The sequence below is a fragment of the Calypte anna genome, chromosome 18 (genome assembly GCF_003957555.1).
Source record: "Calypte anna isolate BGI_N300 chromosome 18, bCalAnn1_v1.p, whole genome shotgun sequence".
Taxonomy (NCBI): Eukaryota; Metazoa; Chordata; class Aves; order Apodiformes; family Trochilidae; genus Calypte; species Calypte anna.
In genome coordinates, this window is record NC_044263.1 from 9,809,503 (window position 1) to 9,833,475 (window position 23,973).

Sequence of the window (23,973 nt, forward strand, 5' to 3'; positions counted from 1 at the left end):
AAAAAAAAAAAAAAAAAAAAAAAAGAAAGAAAGAAAGAGAATCTCTGTACATGCTCACTGGCCTTTGCCATGGGACAATGTTTGCTTTGCTGAAGCCTTTCCCTCTCTCTTGGCAGGGGCTGGGAACTCCTGTGCAGTGGAGTGGAAATGTGCCTGAAGCCCTGCCCGAACACCAGGGGTGACAGTGTTGGGCTTTGCCACGGGTAATGGCATCTCCTGGGTGCAAGCAAGGGTGGTGGCAGCCTGTGATGGGCTCCTGAGAGATTCTTTAAGTCCCAAGGGAATTTGTACTGCTGGGCTGCTGGTGAAATAGATAATTAATTCATCAGGAATGGGGGGTGAGTGCAGAACCCCCAGCACCCCCCATCTAATGGTGACCTCTGGCTCAAGGCAGAGAGTTTCACCTTCAGAAGACACCTCCTTACTGACTCTCTCCAGCCATAATTAAATCATAGACAGCAAACTAAGTTATTTAGTACCCCTATTAAAGATGTATGGGTCCTGCCTTTTTTTGGAGCGTGTTTGAGGAAGAAGAGCGTGGGGGCAGGTAAATGCTGCTTTTCTGGGGATCTTGCTTGGTGCTGCTGAATGGCCAGGACCACGCTCCATTGGTTCTGAACACGACAGCCCAGCAGATAACCCTGAGCTGGGGGAACCTCTGCACTTGGTTTGCAGCAATTTTATTTTGTTTTGAATCCGTTTGCACGGGCCCTGGCTGCTTCACTGAGCAGGTATCTCCGGGCAGTTTTCACCCATTATCCCCTCTGAAGGAAGATGGTGAGTTCTGCACAGCAGGCACTGAAACTGGGGGTGGGAAGGGAGAGCCCAAACTCATAGCTGGGCTCTCCTGGCCCCACATGGGCTTGTGCTGCAGAAACCACCCCCGGGGCATTCCCAGGTGTCAGGGTCAGGCTGGGTTCTGGGTGGGAAGCAGCTCCCACCTTGGCCATATCCAGGGTAAACAAAAGCAGAGCTCTGTGCACTCAACTCCACGTTTGCCCAACCAGGAACTTAGAGGGGTTTGCCAAGAGACTGGGAAAGCCCCGGGTTGGTGCTGGGAGGCAGGACCCCTCTGCTCCTCCAGGTTCTTCAGCACCATCATGGTCCCAGGGGACAGGCTGGACCAGGGAGAACCAGCAGCAATCTGGCTTGGGCCCAAGGGAGGGCTGGTTGTGAGGGAGGATGGTCCAGGGATGATGTTCTTCCAGGAACTCAGCTAAAGGCCAGGGATGGGACTGGGGTGTCCAGGGGGATGAGGAAGGTGAAGGTGCTTTAGGCTGCAGGGCTCCAACAACCCCAGGGGCAGAGCCAGGTATGGACACAGTGCTCTGGGGGCATCTCCATGAAGCCATGGCTTCTGCCCAGCCTTTCCTCACAGCCACCCACAGCATGGCTGGCTGGAGCTGTGCCAGGACAGGAATATCTCCTCTGGAGCTTGGGCACACTCAGAGAGCACCCAGAGCCCAGGCTGGTGAGGGGAGATGCCTTGTTCAGTGCCAGCAGATCTGAGGGGATGTCTCCTCTTAACCTTGGCCCCAAATCCTGCTCTTTAGAGCTGCAGCACTGCCATGGCTTGGCTTTGCTATCTCCAGCAAGATGTCCATGCTCTCACCTTTCCTGGCAAGGTTCAGGCCATCTGAATTCACTGGGGAATAGTGGAGCTCAGGACTCCCCTCTCCCAGCTTGCTCAGGGACAAGATGGGACCAGCACTGGGATATCCATTTCCACACAAGCAGATGCCCTGAAGTGCTGAGGGATGTGCAACAACAACAGAAACATTAACTTCAGATGCCAGTGGGTTAAAAGCCTTCCCAGGAAACTGCTGTGCTGGGGACAGGAAGGCCAGGAGGGTGACATGGGCCTGGCTGCAGGGCTGTACAGCAGCAGAGCCCCTGGCCAGAGCCCAGAAATCAGCTCACTGAGGAGGGGAGGGGAGGGCAGACAGAGGGTTGGAAGCCAAATTGTTGGTGGCTCTGATCCCAGTGTTGTGCTGTGGACTGATGGTACAGCAAGAAACCTGGGACTGCCCTCCAGTCCAACCCCCCTCAACCAGATCAGGCTGCTCAGAATCATAGAATCATAGAATCACAGAATCATAGAATGGGCTGGGTTGGAAGGGACCTCAGAGATCATCAAGTCCAACCCTTGATCCACTCCCCCCGTGGTTCCCAGCCCATGGCACTCAGTGCCACATCCAGGCTCTTTGGAAAGATCTCCAGACACGGAGAATCCACTACTTCCCTGGGCAGCCCATTCCAATGCCTGAGCACCCTCTCCAGAAAGAAATTCTTTCTCAGCTCCAACCTAAACCTCCCCTGGCACAACTTGAGACCCTGCCCTCTTGTCTTGCTGAGAGTTGCCTGGGAAAAGAGCCCAACCCCCCCCTGGCTCCAACCTCCTTTCAGGGAGTTGCAGAGAGTGATGAGGTCTCCCCTGAGCCTCCTCTTCTCCAGCCTCAACACCCCCAGCTCCCTCAGCCCTTCCTCACAGGAATTCTGCTGGATCCCTTCACAGCCTCCTTGCTCTTCTCTGGACCTGCTCCAGCACCTCAATCTCCTTCCTGAGGGGCTGAGGGGCCCAGAACTGGACACAGGACTCAAGCTGTGGCCTCCCCAGAGCTGAGCACAGGGGCAGAATCACCTCCTTGGACCTGCTGGCCACGCTGTTCCTGAGCCAGCCCAGGATGCCATTGGCCTTCTTGGCCACCTGGGCACACTGCTGGCTCCTGTTCAGCTTCCTGGCAATCCAGACTCCCAGGTCCCTCTCTGTCTGGCTGCTCTCAGCCACTGTCCCCAGCCTCTAGCACTGCATGGGGTTCACCTTGGATCTCCTCACTTATGAAAATGTTCCTGTCCTGGCTGCTCCTCCTGGATCCCAGGCAGGGATGGCAGAAGCCTGTCCTCAGCTAAGAGCTGGGCACCAAAGCCCCCTAGCACTGCAGATCCCCATTATTAACCTGGCTGTTCTGCCTGCCTAATGACAGCCTAATTAATATATTCATGCTTTCCAAGACAACGTGCCTGCTGCCAGCAGGCTAACACATCCTGGAATTGGGACTGCAGCTCTCTTTTGCCAAACATAACCCGACTGGTGGGGGCAGAGCAGCACAGGTTGCTCTCCAGGACGTTCCTCATGTAGGTCACATCCAGCTGTAAAGCTCTGGGAGGTCCCTGGGGACCCTGGAGTGTGTGTGTGCAGCTCCTGGAGTTGTGTGGGATGTGGCAGGAGGGGCAAGGCTGTGCTGGGGGAAGGAGTGAGTGCTGCTGAGCTGCTGCTTGGGAAGCAGATGAGCTTCTGGCTTGGCTCTGGGAACCCAACCCTCCCAAAAACAGCAACACTCGAGAGGTCACAGCTACCCCTAGCCTCTGGGGTTACCAGTGGTGCCCTACACATCACCTACCCCTACAGCTTTGTGTGTGGACACCAGGGTGGGGGGTCTGAGGTGGCAGGGTTTGCTCACTGTGCCATCACAGCACACCCTGCATCACCCAGCCATGCTGGAGCAAGAATTCATCCACGGTCTGCTTAAAATTTGGCCTGGGTTTGATAAAGCCAGGCTGCTTCAAGCTGAAAAGAAAAACGTGCAGGACAGGAGTTCTCCAAAGGCTCTGTGATCCCTGTGTGCAAACCTCAAAGGTGTCACTCAGGCCTGAGCCTCCTGGCTGGCTGTCACAAGCAGAAAGTGTGGTTTACCAACTTTTCCTCTTAACATGCCAACTCCTGTCCTCCAGAGCCAGGAGGTGAGGGTGGTGGGTGAGTCAGGACAGCCTGGCTTGCCCTGCTGCCTCCTAGCTGGGAAAAAACTGCTGGAGCAAGAGGAGCACACAGGGCTTTGGTTCTCATGCCCCAGCAGCAGCCACACCAGAACAGCCCTTGGGCTCTTTGGATTCTCCTCCTACCTTCAGGACAGGTTTGGTGTCACGGATCTGCTTTGCTGCTGGACAGTTCTCTGCACCTCAAATCCCCAGGGAGCAGGGGAGGTGGTGGGGACAGGTCTGTGGGATGCTGCCACCTGCTCCACCTCTGGTTTCATTCCCCTAGCACAAGCACAAGGGTTTTGCCTCTCTGCCCCACATGCCAGTGTTTGGATCCTGCCTCCCAAACCACAGCCAGCACTGCTGCAGAGCTTGTCAAACCTGCTGGGGTGTTCATCACTGCAGAGCACCAAGTCTGGACTCTGAGGAAAAAAGAGGAAGGGATGACTTAATTCCTTCACTCCAGGCTCCATTAATAAGAGCAGGATATTCCACCCAGAAGGGAGATGAGCTGCACAGTGTGTGATGGCCAACACACGTGCACAGCTACCCCTCCAGCCAGTCCAAAAGGATCCACCCTTCTTGTGCTATGAGCTGTAAACATTTTTAATGGCATATAAAGAATAATAAGTAATCTTACCCTTGAATTGCTCTCCCCCACTGCCTCCCAGAACAGCTAATGCTGTCAGGATAGGTAGGGCAGTATCTAGCTGATTCTGCCTTTAAATCATTGCTCTAGATAACTGTTTGGAAGCCTTAATTGAAGGAATGCAACATTTTGCTACCATTTTAATTTCTGACACAGGTCTCACAGTCCTTGAGCACCTGCAAAAGCAGTGTTTTCTTCACTGCCATCAGTTCAAGGGCTGGCTGCCTTAAAACAAACAGTGTAACAAACTGCTAACAACAGTTAACAAACAAACTTAAAACATCTTAAACAGTACCTTGAGAGATGTTGTTTGGGACATTTGGTACCAGGTACTCAGACAAAACAGCTAATTCATGCAAATTTGGAGCCTGTTGGAAAAATGAGGCCAATGCCCAGGAATTTGAGTGTGCCTAGCTGGAAACATCCAGGCATTTTTAGAAAGGACTGCTCCCTCATTCTGGAAAACCAGGCCCCTGAAGAGAGTTTTCAATTGTACACTGCCCATGAAAAGAAGCCCTGACACCCCTGTACTCCTTGGAGAACACTGATTTAGAAGCTTGACTCAAAAGAGCTTCCCAGTTAAACGCCTGAGTTGGAGCCAACAGCTTTTTCCTTAATCAGGACCAGACAAATTAAAATGAACACAGAAGACTGAATATGCACAACAAGTTATTCATTAAGGGAAGGGGCAGGAGGGGGGGTAGGGAAGAGAGACCACGTGAGAGCAAGAAAGAGATCAGGAACAAGCAAGCATGCAAGACTGTGCTGGGAGACTGCCAGGAAAGGTGACAAGAGCAACATGTAAGTGTTATAACAACAGCCAAGATGCTTTTCAGAAGTGATGACTCTAAAGGAACAGGAAATTCTTACACAACACACCACCCTCCCCCTGCAAAAACCCAATAGACCTACTTATGCACTGCTAGGAAGGAGATCTGGAGATGGGGCAAGTGCCTGCAAGAGGGTATAAAAATAGTACAAATAGAATAATAGTACAAATGCTTTAAAACAACAACAGTGGTGAGAGAAAGGGACTGTCCAATGGAGCAGCAGCTGAGCAGCTCCCCTGGCAGCTGTTACTGGAAGTCTGGGTAATTCCAGATGAGGATGGCACCATCTGAGCTGACACTCACAATGTACTTGTTCCCAGGGCTGATCTTGACACGGGTGATTTTGCCACTGTGTCCCACTCCCACGTGAGTCACTGCAGCCTCCTGATAGTCCCACAGCTTCACCAGTTGGTCATCACCCCCTGCGTGGGGCACCAAGGGAGAACAAAAAAGGATGACACACAGTTCTGCTGCTTTTCTGCCCAGCTTACAGGCAAGAGAATACTTTGGTATTCATTTCATGTAGGAACATGATGGCAAAAATTTATTTTCAACTGAAATCAGGGAGTCAGTGTCCTGCAGAGTGCTCAGAACCAGCAACTGGCACCAGTAACACTGAGCCTTCAAAAGGCTCTTAACCAACATCTGTTTAAGAGGTTAATCTAAAGAACTGGCACTGACAGCAAACCTCTGGGGTTTTTCTCACTGTATTTCTTAGCTCAGTACCATGGATTTTCTATGCCAGTGCTAAGCTCCCAGAAGAGATGTGACCATGGTGGGGAAGGAGTGGGCCTGAGGCTGGATGAAGCCTTGGGTCATTCCCACCTGCAAAGCAACAGGGACTGCCAGAGTCCTGGAGAAGGGCCCTGGAACACAGCAGGCAGGTGCCTGGTAAACCTCACAGAACTGAGGAGTGGGGCAAGGTGAAACCCTTCCCTTGGAGACACCTGAGCCTCACCTCCACCTTTGAAGTGCATCTTGCAAGACTGAACCACAATATCTTCCAAGTCTGCACCAAAGCCTTTTTCTACCTATTTTTCTTCAGTGATTAACTTTCTTTTCCCCTTTAGCTGACTCCTCCTCTTAATTTTTTCTCTTTGCTGAGCTCCTTGGTTCACTGCCTTCTTCTCCCTGCTCTACAACCTGCTCTTCTCCAGTTCCATCCCCCCCTCACCTGTGACAAAGCGTGTCCCATCCAAGGTGATGTCCATCCCATTAATGGAACCTGATGAAGACCCTTCCACATCTCGGACTGCAGAGCCATCCACCACTTCCCAGAATCCCACCTGGAGAGGAGAGAAGAGCTCAGCTGGGCGTGAGGAGCACACAGGTTCCAGCACTGTCCTGAAAACACAGCCTTTGGCAGAGGTACAGGAGTTCCATCTCAGGACAAATGCCAGAGTTTGTGTTTTGGAACTAATGGGAACAGAATCCCTACAGTTTTGCTCACCTTTCTGTCAGTCCCACCAGTGATTATCTGGTACTCCTCAGGATAGTAACACACACATTTGAATGATGTTTTGACTTGAAACACCTGTTTTCTCACATAACGTCTGCAAAACACCCCAAAACAGGACAGAAAATGAACCTTGATTGCCTGAACTCTCTCTGCCTGTGCTAATCATCAGATCTCTCTCCTTGGATTATTTTCAGGTATTGGTCTGAGTTGAAGGTTCCAAGAAGCCTATTAAGGTCACCAGTTTTGCTCCCCATCACAGCTGCCTTGTGAGACTTTTGATCTGCTCCCATATAAAATCTAGTATTTAAATCCAGACTGCTTTCTAGGTGCTATTCACTGTGCAAACGTTTCCTTAGCTGTACCCCAAGCTCAGAGAGCTTGCAGATCTGCAACACCTTGACAAGAGCAATCCAGTGCTAGAAAACAGAGCTAGTGGGCAAGCTGGGAACTCACCTGCTCCATCCCCTTGGCCAAGCAGAATTCAATAAAAGAACCTGACACAAATGTTTATCACAGCTTCTCTGAGAAGTCTGTACTACTGGATGCTCTGCATTTCCTGACTTGGCTGCTTGTTCTAGTAGTTTTTATTTCCTGATGCTCTTTTTCCCCTCCTCCTCATTACATGGTGACACAAACAGTGACCCAAGGGAGACCTGACCAGGATTTTCAGTGCTGGGCAATTCTTATCTGTCTCCTTACACAATATCCCAGATGGCACACGTCCCATCAAGGCTGGCTGTGACACACTCCTGGTCGTTCTTCTTAATCTTAATGCAAGACACAGCAGCAGTGTGCTCCTTCAGGATTTCCACCAGTCTGCGCATCTTGTCAGCAACGTCCCAGATCCTCACCTGGAAAGCACCAACAAACACCTCCTCTTGTACCCTCTGGGCCTGGCCAAGCCCAGGAGGATGCCTGCAGCTTCCCTGAGCTCTGGGTTTCTCCTGTGACACATACAGAGGCTGAATCTCAGCACCCTGACTCTGCTCCTGCAGCTGACTTGTAAAGCTGAGCTGAGCTCCTGGCTCTAACCTAATGCACTCTAATCCATTTGGTTGAAGAATTCAGGACCACGAACCCCAAACCTTGGTTTTGCCAAGTGCCCACCACCACCCCGTGCTTTAGTTTACACATCTCTTGATCAGGAAAAAGCATCTGGTCCAGGATATATTTTCACTGGTGCTTTCAAGATCAAAAAGTGAGGCATCTGCAATGGAATATAAAAAAGCTCCTTGCTATCTGTGCTACACATCATGCCAGTGAGTAAATACAAACCTGCTCTTGCAATCTTTGATGTGGAGTATGTGCCTGAATGCACCTCTTTGCTAACAGCAAATATCTTTCTACTTTGCAAAAATCTTTTCTACTTTGAAGGCTTGATCCTTGACACCCTGCATCTGCTGTCCCACTGGTGCCAAACTCCATGATTCTGTTCCCTTTTACTTTCTGCTAAGGTCAAATCCTAGGGAACATTTTGAAATCTAGACAGAGACATCACAAGCAAGGAGAGCAGACCTCCCAAGTTTTCAAGTCTGATGCTGAGTTCCCTATGGGATCTGGATGTCCAATGCCCACTTACAGAATGATCAGAGCAACCCCAGCCTTTAAGCAACCCTGAAAGTCACAGCTTTCAGATGACTGATGTGGAATGTTAGCATTTCAGAACACCTTTTTGGGTGCTCTGAAGAAGCCCTGCAAGCCCTCCCCTGCAGTACACATTTCTACTTAACCAACCTTTAGCTTTAATCCTGCTTCAGCTGTTTTTTTCTCCTCAGCTGAACAGCCCAGAACCTGTGCCATTCTGTGAGTGTTGATACAGAATCTGTGTCCTCCCCATCTCCTGCATCCTCCAGCATTAATCATCCATTAAAACAGTTCTTTTATTAGGGAAGGGTTGAAGTGGCTCATCATCCCTAATGTCTTTATGCAGTGAGACAGGGCAGTGCTGCCATCACCTCTCAGCAGGAGAGCTGAGGTGCAGAATGGCTCAGGAAGATGGTTCAGTGATTAAGACATTAGCCTGAGATTTGGAAGACCTAAATTCAACTTCTCACTTTTTTCAAGACTTCCCCTGCCATCCCCAGCACGACACCCTCAGCACCTGAGATCAGGGGATACAAAAAAAAAAAACAGAATAGTTAAATCAGCCAGGAATTCACATGTGAATGTGAACGACTTGTGAGTCAGGAATTCTCAACATCTGGTTCAGAATGCTGGCCAGGTTGCAGAGAAGAAGCCCACAGCAAGGCAAGAAACTGAATGTGAGCCTTCCAAGTCTGATTTTTTTTAATATAAATAAACCCCTCTGTGTTTGAAGTGTTTAAACAGTAGGACTGAGTGTCACTTTTACAGATTGAAAAGGGTCACATCTATAGGAAAGGCACAGAGTAGTCAAAGTACATGGTGGCTGCTTTGTTTTGCCAGAAAAAGCATGTTGATGTGCACAGGTATGATGCCTACAACATATTTTCTGATTTTTATTGTTATTTGTATTGAAATGTTTCCATAATTGCATTAGGAACTGAGTGATTACAGTGTTTTATTAACACCATCACCTAAACCAGACAGTACCATCCCAGATTATTAGCTAGTTACCTCACAGGCACTCTTAATGATGCCAAATGAACTTTGTGTTATTAAATGAATTCACACACATCAATTTGGGCAGGATTAGGCCTTCCAAAGCAATGCTGAAAGAAAGAAGAATCTCTGCTGGAGCTGTTACCTCAGAGGCTTGCAAACAATGACTAATGCAGATAAATCAAATATAGGGGAGAGACAAATGAAGAAGAAGGACTAAGATCATTTCTTGCATCAGAAGGGTTCCCAAGTCAGAAGAAATCAGGGCATTGTTTTACATTCTGCCCTCTGAGAGCAAAAGCTTTGCATATATCAAGAGCTAATACTTTCAAACTCAGTCCTTTGCTCCAGTGAAAGCAGAGCACAGCTCACTGTCTGAGCACTTCCAGACAACCCACAGGCCCTCTGAGGAGAGCAGAAAGCTGCTCCAGGTTTTTAAGCCCCCCATTACCTGTCCTTCCCCTCCTCCACTCACGAGGTGTCTGCAGTCACTGGTGGCTGCAATGGCTGTGACCCCCATGCTGTGGGCATCCTGGATCTCATACAGCAGCCTCCCAGCCCTGGGGGTGAAGGCTCGGATCTTCCCATCACTCCAGCCTGGGGAATCCAAACAAACAAATTATCCATCCTTTCCTCAGGTTATTGTCTCTCTTTCCTTTCCAAATGGACCTGCTTTTTCAGAAGTTCCTTTATAAAGCTCATCCTGCTGGATCACCAGTGTCCAGGTGAAACTGCTGCACTGTAGATGAGCCTGCAGGGCTACAGTTCCAAATAAATTATTAACATTTTCAATACTTTCTGATCCTGGCCATGGAAAAATTGCTTTGGTACCAGTGTGGGAACTACATCACTGTTCTAGGACACAGTTCTGGGACTGCAGATGTTCTGTGTAAGCACTTTGGACATGAGCAGCAGCTCAATGCTCCAAATCCACCCCAGGTTCAGCTGTGCCATACAAGAGGGATTTTAGAATTGGGACTTCTGAACGAGACTGAACAGCACCCTGAAGTGCTGGATGGGATTCACACCTCAAGCAAAGCCTCCAAAATCTCACCTCCCACCTACACCATCACCACAGCACGGGGATAGTGAGCAGAGTTCACTGACCCTGCTGCAAGCCCTTTGGGACAAGCACTGATCTGAACCGGACCCCATGCCCAACGGTGTCCCCTCTTCATTCTGACATCCTGATGCTGATTAAATTGGGTGAGACTGGTCCCAGCCAGGGTGTGGGGAGGCTGTTACCTGAGACGATGCTGTCCCCATCCCTTGTCACCTCCAGGGCATGGCAGGTCAGGTTGCTCTGGACGATGCGCACCAGCTCCTTGCTCTCCGGGGTGTGCCACACCCGGATGTCGTTTTTGGAGCAGGTAACAAACAGGTCAGAGGCTCCACTGGAAGATGCAGAGGAGAGGGAATGAGCAGGGGTACACAGAAAACGCTGCACTTCTTTTGTCAGCTGCTAAATCAAAGCTCAGCTATGTCTAACATGCCACTGTAATCCTCCCAACAGGGATCACCAAGGTTAAGACAAAAGCCTTGTTCATAGGATCCCCTTTTCTCACATCAGATTCTCCTGGCCTACTTTCTACTCAGAGATTCATTTTCAGGAATGTACAAAGTGAAACTAAAAGACTTTTTTTTTTTTTTTTTCTACTTTTTGGAAGCTGTGACTATTTATTTCCCATATTCAATCTCTAAACAACTTCACGTGCTGCACAGACACAAAAGTGGTGTGTAGAGGTGCTGACTGCCCAGATCCAACATCAAGGACTAAGAGCAGCCTCATATTGTAAAGATGTCATTTCTTATCTCACTTACTGGATGATTCCTATTCAGATTTGCTGAAGGCAATAGAAACGATGGCAAAAGCCTGTTTGCAATATACTTGCTATACATGTTTGAATAAAAAAAAAAGACCTCAGCATTTCAAAAGCTATGGGCCTGAATGCTTTGAAACAGGCTCTGAACCATACATCCTGGGGATATGAGAGGCAGTGAAATCAAGAAAGGTTCCACAAGCTTTTGTTCAACATCACCATCAATGCCTGGGAAGATGAAGTTGGAGAGAGAAAACTGGCACAAGGAAAATGCAGCCCCTTGCAAGCCCAGCTTGTGCACGTGCTTTATAAAGCAGGATAATATCAGAAACTGGAGTATTCTGAAATGAGCCAGAGCAGGGAAACGAGGCCTGCATTCCCAGGCATTGATATGCTCTGCTCAGCAGCAGTTAACAAAATACAGATTGTAAACATTCATGCAAAGATGTAGTCCTGTAGTCCTTACAATCATCACTAAACCCAGCTCATCCAGACTCCCCTGATGCAGATGTGGCAGGCAGGTGCATTAGCATCAGATTATCCCAAAGCTCCAAATGACTTTCTCATTAAATTAGAGGAATGTGGATTTTTCAGGCTGGTGTCAAGAGGGAGGAAGGCTTCTTGCACTGTGCCATGATAAGATTTGATCCTTTGTGCAGTGTCAAGGAGTGACGCAGTAACAAATCAAAAATAAAACCTTCCACTGGGATCAAACTCCCATTGTCTATTTGGAGAGGAAACAACTGATCCAGTGTGGGTTTTTACAAAAATGAGGAGTCACGATCCTACTACACAGGGAAGAGGGAAGGTTTGCTGTCTGCTCACAGACAAAAGCAGGCAGAAGACACATCAGCATCTCTCATCACAAGCCTAGAATTTAATATAACATGCCACATTGTCAAACATGAAGTCATAAATGAGCCTGAGAGACCCAAAAAGCCTCTTTGAGCAGCTCTGTTAGTCAGGTTTCAGCTGATGTGACTGGTGGGTAGAAAAGCAGACACCTCTACGAGCTCCAGCTGCCACAGGGAATACAAAAGCAGGCTTCCAGGGTTCCCACTGCTGGCAGACTAAGAGACCTGAGTCTCCTAGCATCAGTCCCAGGAGAAAATGGGGAGGCTCCATCACTGCCATTAACCAAACACAAACAATTCTAGTGTTTTCCTTTTGAATTCTTCCTGCAGAGCAAGGATTTCTCCAGTCCTCACCCGAAGGCTTTGTGCCTCCAGGCAGCTGCTCACTGCCCCCCCTGCACTTCACTGGTAGGTTACAGCAGAAATCATCCTGCAAGGATGTTCCTAGGTGCTGGGTTCCTGTTGGTTAAAAGGTATTTACACAAGCATCCTGACCTTACTTGCAGCTTACTCAAAGTTCTTTGCCTGCCAAGAGCACCCCAGCCAGTTATACTCACAAGGGGAAAACGATGTCGTGGATGGCTTCGCTGTGAGCCACAGCAACCAGCTCCTCCTTAAACTCAGGGTACTGAATGCAATAAATCTGGCACTCATTTGTCCCTACAAAGATTTGGTGACCCTGATCTCTACATGTCAGGGAAGTGACAGCACCATGAACTTCAATTTTCCTGTTAAGAGAAAGCAGACATTTGGCCTGACATTGACCTTGAGGTACTTATATTCCAGCTTCCCTTTTCCCCTGACTTTCCAGAGCCTTGATTTTCCCTCTTTTCCCCAAAAGGCTCTGTATGAGGCTGGGACACCAGCGTGGTCAGGACTAACATTTCATCCCCAGTCACAGGTTCATAGCTCAGAGACTCCTGCCTGTCCCACCTGCCAGGGCTTGCAAAGGCAGTGCTCTGGAGACTGTTTTCTGGACCAGAGCCTCCTGTAACAGCATCTTTGTTGATAATCTTACTCAAGTGCACTTAAATATCCCATATTCAAGACTATTTCCAGACAGTTTAGATCTTCTGCAAATAGCTTCAGTTGAACAAGGCTAAGCTTGCAGAGCTGGATGCTGAAGCTGACCACTCACACAACACATAGTGAAGAGCTGTGAGCTCAGTTCTCAGATCACACACAGGGAAGTGACACCTGCAGCTTTTTATTTTGTATCTGGGAAGAAGCCTTGCATGTGTTGTAAAATTAGCAGAGCCCTGCTTTACAACCCCACTTCCAAACCCTTCTCTAGATGGAGAACACTCCTCTTTCTCAGCTGGTGTCAACAAGCATAATTTTACTGACTTCAACAGACCTGTTTCACTTGGCTTCCATTTAGGATTTGAATCCCAAAGCCTAAAAGGAAACAATGTCCATTTAAATGAAGGATGAGTGGGGCAATTCACTTCTCTGCGAACACGTGGTGATTTCCAGCCTGCTTCAGCTGCATTACCCTGGAACCACACTGCAGGGCTGAAAACCTGAGACTGATTTGGATTATGTCTCTCTGTACAAAGGACGGGTTCTTCTAGAGTGACCCCTGGAGGGGAAGTGTCACCTCTGCACTTCTGATTCTCCCCAGCTACAAACTCACTTCACGGCTCTGCAGTTTGCGCCTGTACAGAGAGCTACAGTCCCTCCTCCGGAGCCGACTACAAACTCTCCTGTCTTCAGCAAGAGCAAAGCTGTGACTCCCTAGGAGAAAACAGGATTAAAACAACACAGTTGGCTGGAAGCAGAGGCTCGGTTGCTGCAGCCATGCTGACCAGCACACCAAAGGCTCTGCCAGGCTCCAAACGACACCGCCTGTGCCCCTCAGACGTGGCTTCCTCGGTGTGCTGACTGGGCTGAGTAACGAGTGGCTGTCCAGAGGGAGGAGGCAGAAAAGCCTCAGTAATTAGAGGTGGATATGAACTGCTGCAGCAAGGAGCCAGTAAACACCCCCACCACTAATCCTTCAGAGCAGCCAGGACCATGTGGTAACCTACACTCCTCACCTCATCCCAGCAACACACACATTCCCCCCCCATTCCTTTCACTGGTTTCTTCATCTATCAGGCATGAGAACAACAAGAGGACCAGGCTCAGCCTCAGTGTCCCATCCTACAGCTGCTTTTAGGACACAGCCTGTGTCCCAGGCTTCTCTTCCTGCCTGCAAGATGGAAACCCAACTCACACCTATGAGTAATAAAACATACTTGTCACAGAAAAGCTTTGAAAATTAGTCAGCCCATCACCCATATGGGGTTCTGCTACTTACTGAGATGAGCAGATTGGCAGGAGGTCAGCTCTTAGGAAAAGGAGAAATGGTTTTCCCTGGATAAGGTACCAGGCTACAGTAAGAAAACCAAACAAAACCAAAGAAAAACCCCCCAATCACTGCCCAATGTTGTGACAGCACCAACAGTTGCATGTTACCATCTTTCTTTCCTGAAGCCCAAGCTCATAGAGCCATTGGTGGTGTTTTTTCTGGGAACAAGAAAACACCTCTAGCATCTAGTGTTGTGAAAGCCTGAAGAAGTGAAATCAAAAAGAATAATAAGCAAGAAGCAAATGAGAGTAATGCTGAATTTATTCTTTAGGAAGAAATAACTGTCATGAGCTTGCCTTGTGGTTTTTGAACAAATACAGGTGTCAGCACCTTAGGATAAAGTTTGACATTTAAGAAGCACCACCCAGCTTGTCTTTTCAAGCATTACTCTGGTCTAACCCCTGGAAATTTTCATGATTAAACACTTACAAAGTATTTAAAATAATGAAAGCCATAAAGTGTTGACTGTCTGCGTGGAAAGGACTGAATATGTAAGGAAGGTGAGAGAGGAAGTGAAGAAAAAAGAGCAAACAAAATGGACGTTTGAGGTACTGAGGCCTGGAGAAGATATTGCCAATGCCACAGACAAGGTAGGATGAATGTAGAAAAATTACTTTGGCTCAATTATCCAAACAAATAGAAGCAAATGATTGTTTTTAAAGTCTTGTTGATACTTTCTGAAGAAAAAAAAAACCAACCATCACCATATACATGAGTGGGATTTTCAGTGCTGGCATTCCAAGCAGCTCTGCATCCACCTATGCAGCAGCTGAAGGACTATTTAACTTCAGGATCAAATAAATGTGGAGTGAAGGGAAAAAGATGGAAAAATATATCCTGATCTGTAATTTAATTGCACTGTATCTCTTCATTAGTCTGTCCCCAGCAGTAGCATATCCAGTCTCCTGTAATATCAGGACTGATCACAGTGAGTAACACAACCTCCAGAGAGGCCGTGCTGCTGTGCTATCACAACACTGCCAGGCAGGAGGCCAAGTTTCATGCAAATATTCTCAGGAAAAGCAGGAGAACAAAGGGATTCTTTTTAATTAGAAATATGATCCACAAGCAGAACTGTTTCTGAACAATGTTTTTAAAATTTTCCTATGAGGTGTTGGCAGCATTTTGCAAGTCCCCTGTTATCAGAGGCCCATCAACTGCCTTTTCATCTGCTGTTTTGCAGGTTTTTTTCCTCTAAAGAAAGGGCTTCCACCTCAAATGCCCTTTGGGTTTAGCATGATGGCAAGTGGTGGCATTAGAAATCACACCTATGGCTACACAGTTCATCTGACTACAGCTCCCTGCCACTTGCTAATAAATTAGGGGGTTTGCAGCATTGCCAAGACTGCTTTGGTTTTCCTGAGGTTTTATTCTCTTCTGCTCCTCAATTTGAGAGGGAAGTGGGTGTTATTAAGACAGAAAAAAGAAACCTGAAGTGGCTAAGACTGATTGCCAGTGTCTCAAAATCACCCAAGTTTGATTTCAACCTTAACTTGAGGATTGTGCTTCTTTCTTTCCAGTCTGTTCTTTGAAGCACCGTGAGTAAACAGAGAGCTTTTTAAGCTGCACTTGTTATTCAGAGCCAAGCAGTTCACATTAACAACAAGATGAACACTATTTTACAGACTGCCAGACCTCTTGTAGATGAAATGTAGAGTCTTGTGTGGGAGGCTAAAAATATCACCATTCATTATTTACTTCTCACAAAAAGAAATCATTGCTTTGAAGTATGATTGTAAATAAAAATACCAGCAAAAATCCAGCCTGCCCATTCCCTTCCCTGCAGGGATACCTGCTCTTTGTCCCATTCTGATCTTCTTGCAAAGCTCTTCAGCACCCCACGACCTCTTCCAATGCACCTCCCTTAAGTATTTTTTTTCTTTTTCACAATGCAAATCACTCCAACTATTTCTGAAAATGTTTGCAAGCACACATCCCACTCTGCATCTGAATGGGTGCCCCATCACCCCTCTGGCAGGGATAATAATGAATGTTGATGTTTATTCCAGTATTTATGGACATTACAGAAATTAACTTCCACTTAATTCCACGTAGAGGGAAAACGAGTTGCTTCGTGGTACCAGTGGAGTATTCTGCCACTCCTCTTCAGAACATAAACAAAGAAATCTTCAGATCATGTCTATATAACAAACACATTCCCTAACATGTAACAAAGTTCCCTAAAAGTTGACCAAACTTATTTTCAATAAACATTTTCTCCTACCCCAAGCAGTATCTAAACTCTTCCTTTAAAGCTCAGCAAGTGGTGGGGAGGCTGTGGTTGGAAGCCAGGGTCAGAGATTCCATGGTATGGCACTGCCTCCTGGCTGAACAAGGTTTCCTAAGGTGCAGGCTCATGTTTGTCCACAAAATCCAACTTTTCAGATAGAAATTAAATGGAATTATGAAAATGGTTCTATAGGGAGGGGCTCTGGGACAATTCCACCCCTGGAAGCTGTACAGCCAACCTCCTAGCAAAGGAGTAGGGAAATGCCTGGTTGGAAGAGGCAGAAAGTGGCACAAAAGCCATGTTTTGGGGTGGTCATGCCCACTCTGCAAGGGAACTGCTCACTCTGTGTGGCAGGGAGAGGTTTTGTTACAGGTACTAACACATGGCACATTTTCAAGAAAGGTACAAAAGATGTCTTGTGAAATACAAACAGCTCTGTGGGGGTGGAGAGATGAAAATCAACACTTCTCCTAGGGTTAGCAATCTGATGCACCAAATTGTGTAGAAACAAGGATGTAAATACTTTTGTTTTGATAAAATGCTGTGGGTTTGACTCAAAAAACAACCAAAAAAACCCACCCCACATCTGCAAAACACCTCTCCTGGCATTGATGGTTATGCTACAACTGGAAATTTCTGCCAGAAAACATGAAGTCCTCTGTGTGCTCAGCAAGGACTTGTTGACAGTCTAGTGACAAGGTATTATTTGTATGCAGAGCTGTGCAATGGGTGGGTGGAAAGGGAATCACAACACAGAGCTAGGAAAGGAGAACTGGAAAGCATGAAAGTAGATCTGACAGTAGCTGGAGATAAAAATGTACCAGCACTCCCTCACTGACTGCAACAACACAGAGTGTGCCCTGGTGAATCCCACGTTTCAGGCATTTGGAAACTGCTTTGGTGGAAGTGAGGGAAGAGAGCAAAGAGGAAGCAAAGTGAGAGGAGAAGGGGTGATAGGGTTGAGAATGTGTCTGACTGAAAGGCCTGTCTGTGAAATCTGTTTTAAGCACCAGGGTAAAGGGGGAGTTAGGAGGGACAAACTGTTATTCCCACCCAAGGGAATGTCTCCTTCTTCTCCCTTCTCCTCACCTGACTACTGGTAGATGTTAAGTAGCTGCCATTAGATAACAATAGATTAACAAACCAAGTTTCAGTCAGATTTATGCCTACCAGCTCAAAACCCACCCACCAGGCTGGCAGGCAGCTGTGATGAGACCTGGATCTTCTCCCTAGCATCTTGTCACTCTCTTGCATAGTCAAAGGTCCTGGTTTTCTTCAGCTTTTCAGTGAGAGAAGCAACACCAGCTGCAGCTCACCATGCTCCAAGGTCTCTGCCACTAGCTGCAGTTCCTACATCTCTGCCTTATGGTAAAACACCTCACAGAGCAGCCTGGGCTCTGGCATCTGCTTTTCTGGGAGAGACCCCAGTCCCTCTTTCACTCCCTGGACTGCACAGCACCCTGCTAATGACCCTGCTTGATGGCTTTGTTAGTGCTGGTCTCAGGTGTATGTTCTGTTCCAGGGGCATTTGGCACCTCTCCTACATCCCTGCAGGCAAAGGTGTTCAGGACCTTGTGGGGCCTCAGCCAGGTTCTCTCTACAAAGCACACACACTGCTGGATGTAGAAGGGCTCAAAGCATGCAAGCACTAAGGAGAGGAGGTGATATTCAGTCACTGTGTGTAAGTGCCAGCAGAGATCAGGCAGGAATGGTCCTGTGTGGATGTAACACCCTGCAGGAGGACTGCTGGGAGACTTCACAGAACAGGGAAAACCACCAGAGACCCAACACACCTTCAGCAAACTGGCTGTCTCCATCAGGAAACCCAAATACCTGCAGCCTTGTCACTGCCTGTGTACACAGAATTCAACTACACACACTGCTACGATGCAAGTGGGAAAACTGAGTAGTTACTCCTGCAGTCTTCTGGAACAGATCAGCACTGAAATACATTTCAAAGAATTCAGTGGCTGTTAAGTTACCCCAGAGATAGGGACCTGCATTTGTAACACAGGAAACACCACAGGGAATGGGCACATCTCTGGGCTGTGTGTGCATGTTGGTACAAGCAAAGTTCAGGAAGCTGAAACAAGTCCAGAGGAGACTTTTCTTTGGGGCTGGCCACTCAATCCATCTTACAGTTCTTGTTAGTCTTGTGCTTGCTCTCAACCAAGAGCTGCTTCTTTGGAATGATTTGATCTTAATGTTTATTTTTAACTTCTCATGACTTTTAGCAGATTTAGTATAACAGGCAGTGGGGTGACCCATGAGGTTCAGGAAAGACCTAAATTCTGAGCCAAACGAAACTCAACAAAGCCAAGCTAACACCTCAGACTTCAGGATCAAGACTGAGACACAAAGAACTATTAGCAAATAAAAAAGGTTATTCTGTGAATCAACTTTATGATGGTGCTCCTGGAGGCTGCCCTACTTTCAGTTACTATCAAAGAGGAGGACAAAGAAAAAAAATCCAAGTCACAGAGCTGCTACTCACCAAGCTGAACTTATTCTTCTGAGGCTCACAGTCAATCATCAGCTTGTTGTTTGTATTTACTTTCAAGATGTCCCCGCTTGATGTGCCAAAATAAAAATGCCTATCATCATCTGCCACCTACAGGAAAGCACAACAAAAAGAGATGATGGTCTGGACAGTGAGAGACTGGTCCCACACCTAGCACTGGGCTGCAAAGCTCTGTTTCAGTGTACTGCCAAGATTTAATCTGATGGGATGCAGCCAGTGTTTTTGTCCTGTCCCTCCCCAAGATCCATAACACTGCTGAATGTGAGACATTTTCTAACCAAACCCAGATAGCATTTTGAAGAAAAAGTGGGATTTCCCTGGGTGCTACAGCCTATGATTAAAATATATGCTGCTTCTCTTCAGACACCTTCAAAACACTCTTCCCTGGAATAAGGAAAGTGTGGGGGAGCATCTGCCATGAACCAACACTGAGTAACTTCACTGCCACTATCCAGTTGTCATTGGCATTTCCAGATTGTGGTTCTTCTCTAGTCTGCAGAGGTATCTTAGTTTAGCCAGGTCATTTTGGCTGAAACTGACCTTAATACACATGGCCACTCTCTTCAGGTTCACTATCTTGCACTCAGTTGGCCAAATCTTCCTGTTTGTCACATCCAGTTCCCACGTTCGACAAGTTCCACTGGAAGAAAAAAAAGTGGGATCAAATCCATGGAGGCAGGAACAGAAGAGCTTCTTTCACTACTAGATGAACTGAAAAGCCTTTGTAAGGCTACCTGGCTCTGAAATTTTAATAAAGAGGAAAAGAACAGTATCAGAGGCCAGAAGTAAACCTCTGTCTTTTCTGCTGTGTCCTCTGGTAAATTTTGCCAGGGAAATCTAAAATTTTAGAGGTTTAGCAAAAAAAAAACCAAATGAGGATGAAGGATGAGAATGTCACAGCTTTGACTCTCCACATCTCAGAGAGACATGCACTGTGAAAATCTTACTTTCTTGAACAGGAAATAAACAGTATGGGACACTTTCTATTATTTTCTGGGACAATTTACTGAGAACATGGGAGCCAATCTAAAATCTTTACCCACAGCAGCCCTTCCATTTCATGAAGTGCTAAAACTGCAAAGGCCAACACTCCTAAGTGCAGCCAAGAGCACCCAAAGCTTCCCATGATTTTAAGGGAAGCACAGGTCCTCAGCAAGTTTAAATGTCAGGCTAGATACACAGGGGCTGTCTCAAATCCCTGTGAAATGTGACTTTTTGTTCCAACTTTTGTTACAATCCAGTGATCAATTGTGCATCACATCTGTTGAGGAGAAGAGATGATCCAATGACCTGCAAGATATCATTGTTTCTGCATTAATTAACCATTGTTCAGAGCCATTCATTGGCTACTTCTCTTGTATAAACACTGGCAACTAAGTATTTAAACACTGCACAGGGAATGCTGAGTATAAAATCCGGCTACCAGGAACAGAAGTGACGCATGCAGCTCCCTGTGTGCTACTCTGAGAACATTGTTATGTGTAGAACAAGCAGAAATGCCTCAAAGGGACGAGCTGATGGGTATTTGAGGGCCAAGAAGAAGAAACCGCGAGCGTCCGGCCGCACAGGTTTCCTTGTATTTAAGAAATAAATTTAAGAGAGGACTCTGTAAAAGGAAACAGGGGCACGGGTTCTTTCCCTCCTTTCTCTCATCTAAATAAAACCTTACTTCCCAGAGGTGATGAAGCTGTGGTCACTGGAGCTGGGGCACACCACCACGGTGGCGTTGCCCGCGCTGCGTGCTGAGGCGGGGCTCCCGCAGACGGCCGCTCGCTTGGCCACGTCCCAGACGATGACGCTGCGGGAGAGGGAAGGGCTTCACATGCACCTGCTGTCTGACACCCCCACAGCACAGGTTATTGACATCCAAGACAAAACCTCTTCTCCTGCAGTCTGCTCCCACCGGGATACACCAGGAAAGTAACTACCCAGAGGTTTTACCCTGGAAAAGCCGTTTGTGTCACTGCAGGTTACGTCCCCTGCTCTGGAAGCAAGGGTGTGTGTAGCAGGGTGATTCCAACCTGCTGAGCAAGGCTCAAATCCTCTCTTAGGCCACTTGTCAAAGTTGATTTAAAGTAACTTTTTACTCCACTCCTGTTTTACTGGATGTCAAAGCAAGCCAGCAGCTTCTTCAGAAGAGTGCATGAAGCCAGAAAACGGTGCCGGCTCCGGAGTGTTCCCAACCAGCTGCTCCCTTCACCATTCCCTCTGCTCTGCCCACAGTGCCCACCCGGCTGTCCCATGGACAGAGCTGGAGGAGACAGCACCAGAGGAGGGAGTCAGACTGCCAGAAGCAGAAGGAGTGAGTGCTCCCCAAGGGCCCTACAAGTTGTTACAGCTCTCGAGCCAAACAGCCAAACCATTACCTGCCGTCATCCTGGCCTCCCAGAGACACCAGGAAAATGTTGTTGGGGGAGAAGGCAAGTCCTTCCACCTTGCCCTTATGGCGGGACAGCCGGGCAAGCAGCTCCCTTTTCTGGAAATCCCAGAGGATGATGTCTGCCTGAGGTACAAAGCAGAAGGGGGTCAAAGCCAGAGCACCAGGAATGACACGCAGGGTTTTTTTTATTAGGTATAAAACCCTGCTCTGGCAGGGGAGTTGTTGGGAGCAGCCAGCTTCAGGTCTGCTCCCACACAGGGTTCCACTGACATGAACATGTCTCACAGGATGTGCTGCAAGAAGCACCATTCCAGCATGCTGGTTGAGGACCTCTGCTTGACTTCTGAATCAGAATTTATCCTGAAAGGCTGAATATTTGACTGAGGTTTTAAAACACTGGAAACATTAATACTTGATTCCTTCCAATGCCTCAGTGTCTTTTCAAATAGGCAAAAAATAAACTCTAAGGAACTGCAGAGGTCTAAAAAATGTGGGTAGGTACCTGTCACAAGCTTTTGGAAGTCCTAAGCAGCTCAGGAACTCAAGTCTCACTTTAAATATAACACCATTTATTAATTAATATCTAATAAGATTTAGGCTGCCACATACTTACAACACTTGAGATAAAAAGGACTGGAACGAAGAAATCCCTCAATCTACTTAACTCCATCCTAGTGAGACTGCTTAATGCTTGACAGAAACACAGAGGCACATTCAGCAATGCACTAGCCACAAATTCCATTCTCTGCAGCACCCTCCCACTTGCAGGCATTTGTTTGCCAACAAAAGAGAATAAATCAACAAAAGGTGTGCCCACCACCAGCAATCCAACTCCAATCCAAATTTCTCTGGTCAGTACAAAACAGTTAAAATTAGAGCATTATCCACCTGGAATCCCATGTAAGTGATCTGTCCAGATGCCAGAAGCTCTCCATTCCTGGACAGGGCAACACAGCTGACCATGTTTGTGTGGCCATATAAGAAAGACTGCTTCTTGGTCTTCAGGTGTTGAAGTACCACAGCACATCCCAAGGGATACAGGATGTGCTCCTCATCAGGGTGGCAGATGAGGCCACAAGGAACGTGCCCTGCAAGAGAGGGAAAGATCTGCTGGCTGGCACACTGAGGAGTTAGGACATAAGTAAACAAACCTACAATTCAAACTCTTCCTGTTCTTAACGGTGTGTTTGTCCTGTGGGGTACCAGGCTTGGGACGATGGACTGGAGGAGTGCCCCACAGTGCCCCATACACCCTCAGCTTCCCCCTCAGCGCCCCATGATTCCCCCAGTGCCTCACACCCCCTCACTACCCCACATCCCCTGACTGCCCCATAACCCCCCAATGTCTCCATCCTCTCAGTGCCCCACACCCCCACAGTGCCCCATAACCCCCCAGTGCCCTACATCCCCCTCACTGCCCCATAGCCCCTCAGTGCCCCACATCCCCTCACTGCCCCATAGCCCCTCACTGCCCCATAGCCCCCTCACTGCCCCACATCCCCTCACTGCCCCATAACCCCTCACTGCCCCACATCCCCTCACTGCCCCATAGCTCCTCACTGCCCCACATCCCCTCACTGCCCCATAACCCCCTCACTGCCCCACATCCCCTCACTGCCCCACAGCCCCTCACTGCCCCATAACCCCCTCACTGCCCCATAGCCCCTCACTGCCCCACATCCCCTCACTGCCCCACATCCCCTCACTGCCCCACAGCCCCTCACTGCCCCATAACCCCCTCACTGCCCCATAGCCCCTCACTGCCCCACATCCCCTCACTGCCCCACAGCCCCTCACTGCCCCATAGCCCCTCACTGCCCCATAACCCCTCACTGCCCCATAGCCCCTCACTGCCCCATAGCCCCTCACTGCCCCACATCCCCTCACTGCCCCACATCCCCTCACTGCCCCACATCCCCTCAGTCGCCCCCCCCACTGCCCTGTGCCCCCTCAGCCGCCCCCAATCCTCCCCCCCTCCCCGTCCCAGCTGCCCCACACCCGCCCCCCTCGCTTCCCTCTCGCCTCCCCCGCCAGCTCAGTGCTGTCCCCCCGCAGTACCGTTGAAGCCGATGGCTGTCCGCAGCTCCAGCTCTCCCTCCCCCGCCGCCATCGCCTCGCTGGGGGAACGCGGAGCCATCGGCAACGGCGCCTGCGCAGCGGCACCCGCTGGCGCCCCGGCCGGTAGGTGGCGCTGTCCCGAGGCGGGAATTGGTGGCGCTCGCGGCCCCCTGGGTGTCACCTCCCGGAGGGGACTGAGGGGAAAGGGCTGAGGGGAAGGGGCTGAGGGGGAAAGGGCTGAGGGGAAAGGGCTGAGGGGAAGGGGCTGAGGGGGAAAGGGCTGAGGGAAAGGGCTGAGGGGGAAAGGGCTGAGGGGAAAGGGCTGAGGGAAAGGGCTGAGGGGGAAAGGGCTGAGGGGAAAGGGCTGAGGGAAAGGGCTGAGGGGGAAAGGGCTGAGGGGAAAGGGCTGAGGGGAAAGGGCTGAGGGGGAAGGGCTGAGGGAAAGGGCTGAGGGGAAAGGGCTGAGGGGGAAAGGGCTGAGGG

The 23,973-nt window shown here is 48.6% G+C and overlaps 1 protein-coding gene across 1 annotated transcript; it reads right to left on the reverse strand.

The window, feature by feature from the left end:
* Window positions 1-5,195: 5,195 nt before the first annotated feature.
* CFAP52 (cilia and flagella associated protein 52) lies at window positions 5,196-23,562 on the reverse strand. The gene is made up of 14 exons (XM_030461882.1): window positions 23,491-23,562; window positions 22,321-22,520; window positions 21,419-21,555; window positions 20,722-20,850; window positions 19,593-19,692; window positions 19,026-19,142; window positions 13,585-13,685; window positions 12,506-12,676; window positions 10,520-10,668; window positions 9,726-9,871; window positions 7,394-7,545; window positions 6,686-6,788; window positions 6,410-6,521; window positions 5,196-5,657 (listed from the first exon to the last, which is right to left on the reverse strand). Exons 1-14 carry the CDS (start codon window positions 23,540-23,542, stop codon window positions 5,482-5,484), a joined length of 1,845 nt encoding a protein of 614 aa, XP_030317742.1. The 5' UTR covers window positions 23,543-23,562; the 3' UTR covers window positions 5,196-5,481.
* Window positions 23,563-23,973: the final 411 nt, after the last annotated feature.

Excerpts from the sequence above, each read along its gene's own strand:
- CFAP52 (XM_030461882.1), bottom strand. The coding sequence starts at position 23,542 with ATGGCGGCGGGGGAGGGAGAGCTGGAGCTGCGGACAGCCATCGGCTTC. Across the intron at positions 20,851-21,418 it reads GGAGGCCAGGATGACGGCAG|CGTCATCGTCTGGGACGTGG; the intron begins GTAATGGTTTGG and ends CCTCTCCCGCAG. Across the intron at positions 5,658-6,409 it reads TGGGACACGCTTTGTCACAG|GGGGTGATGACCAACTGGTG; the intron begins GTGAGGGGGGGA and ends TGCCCCACGCAG.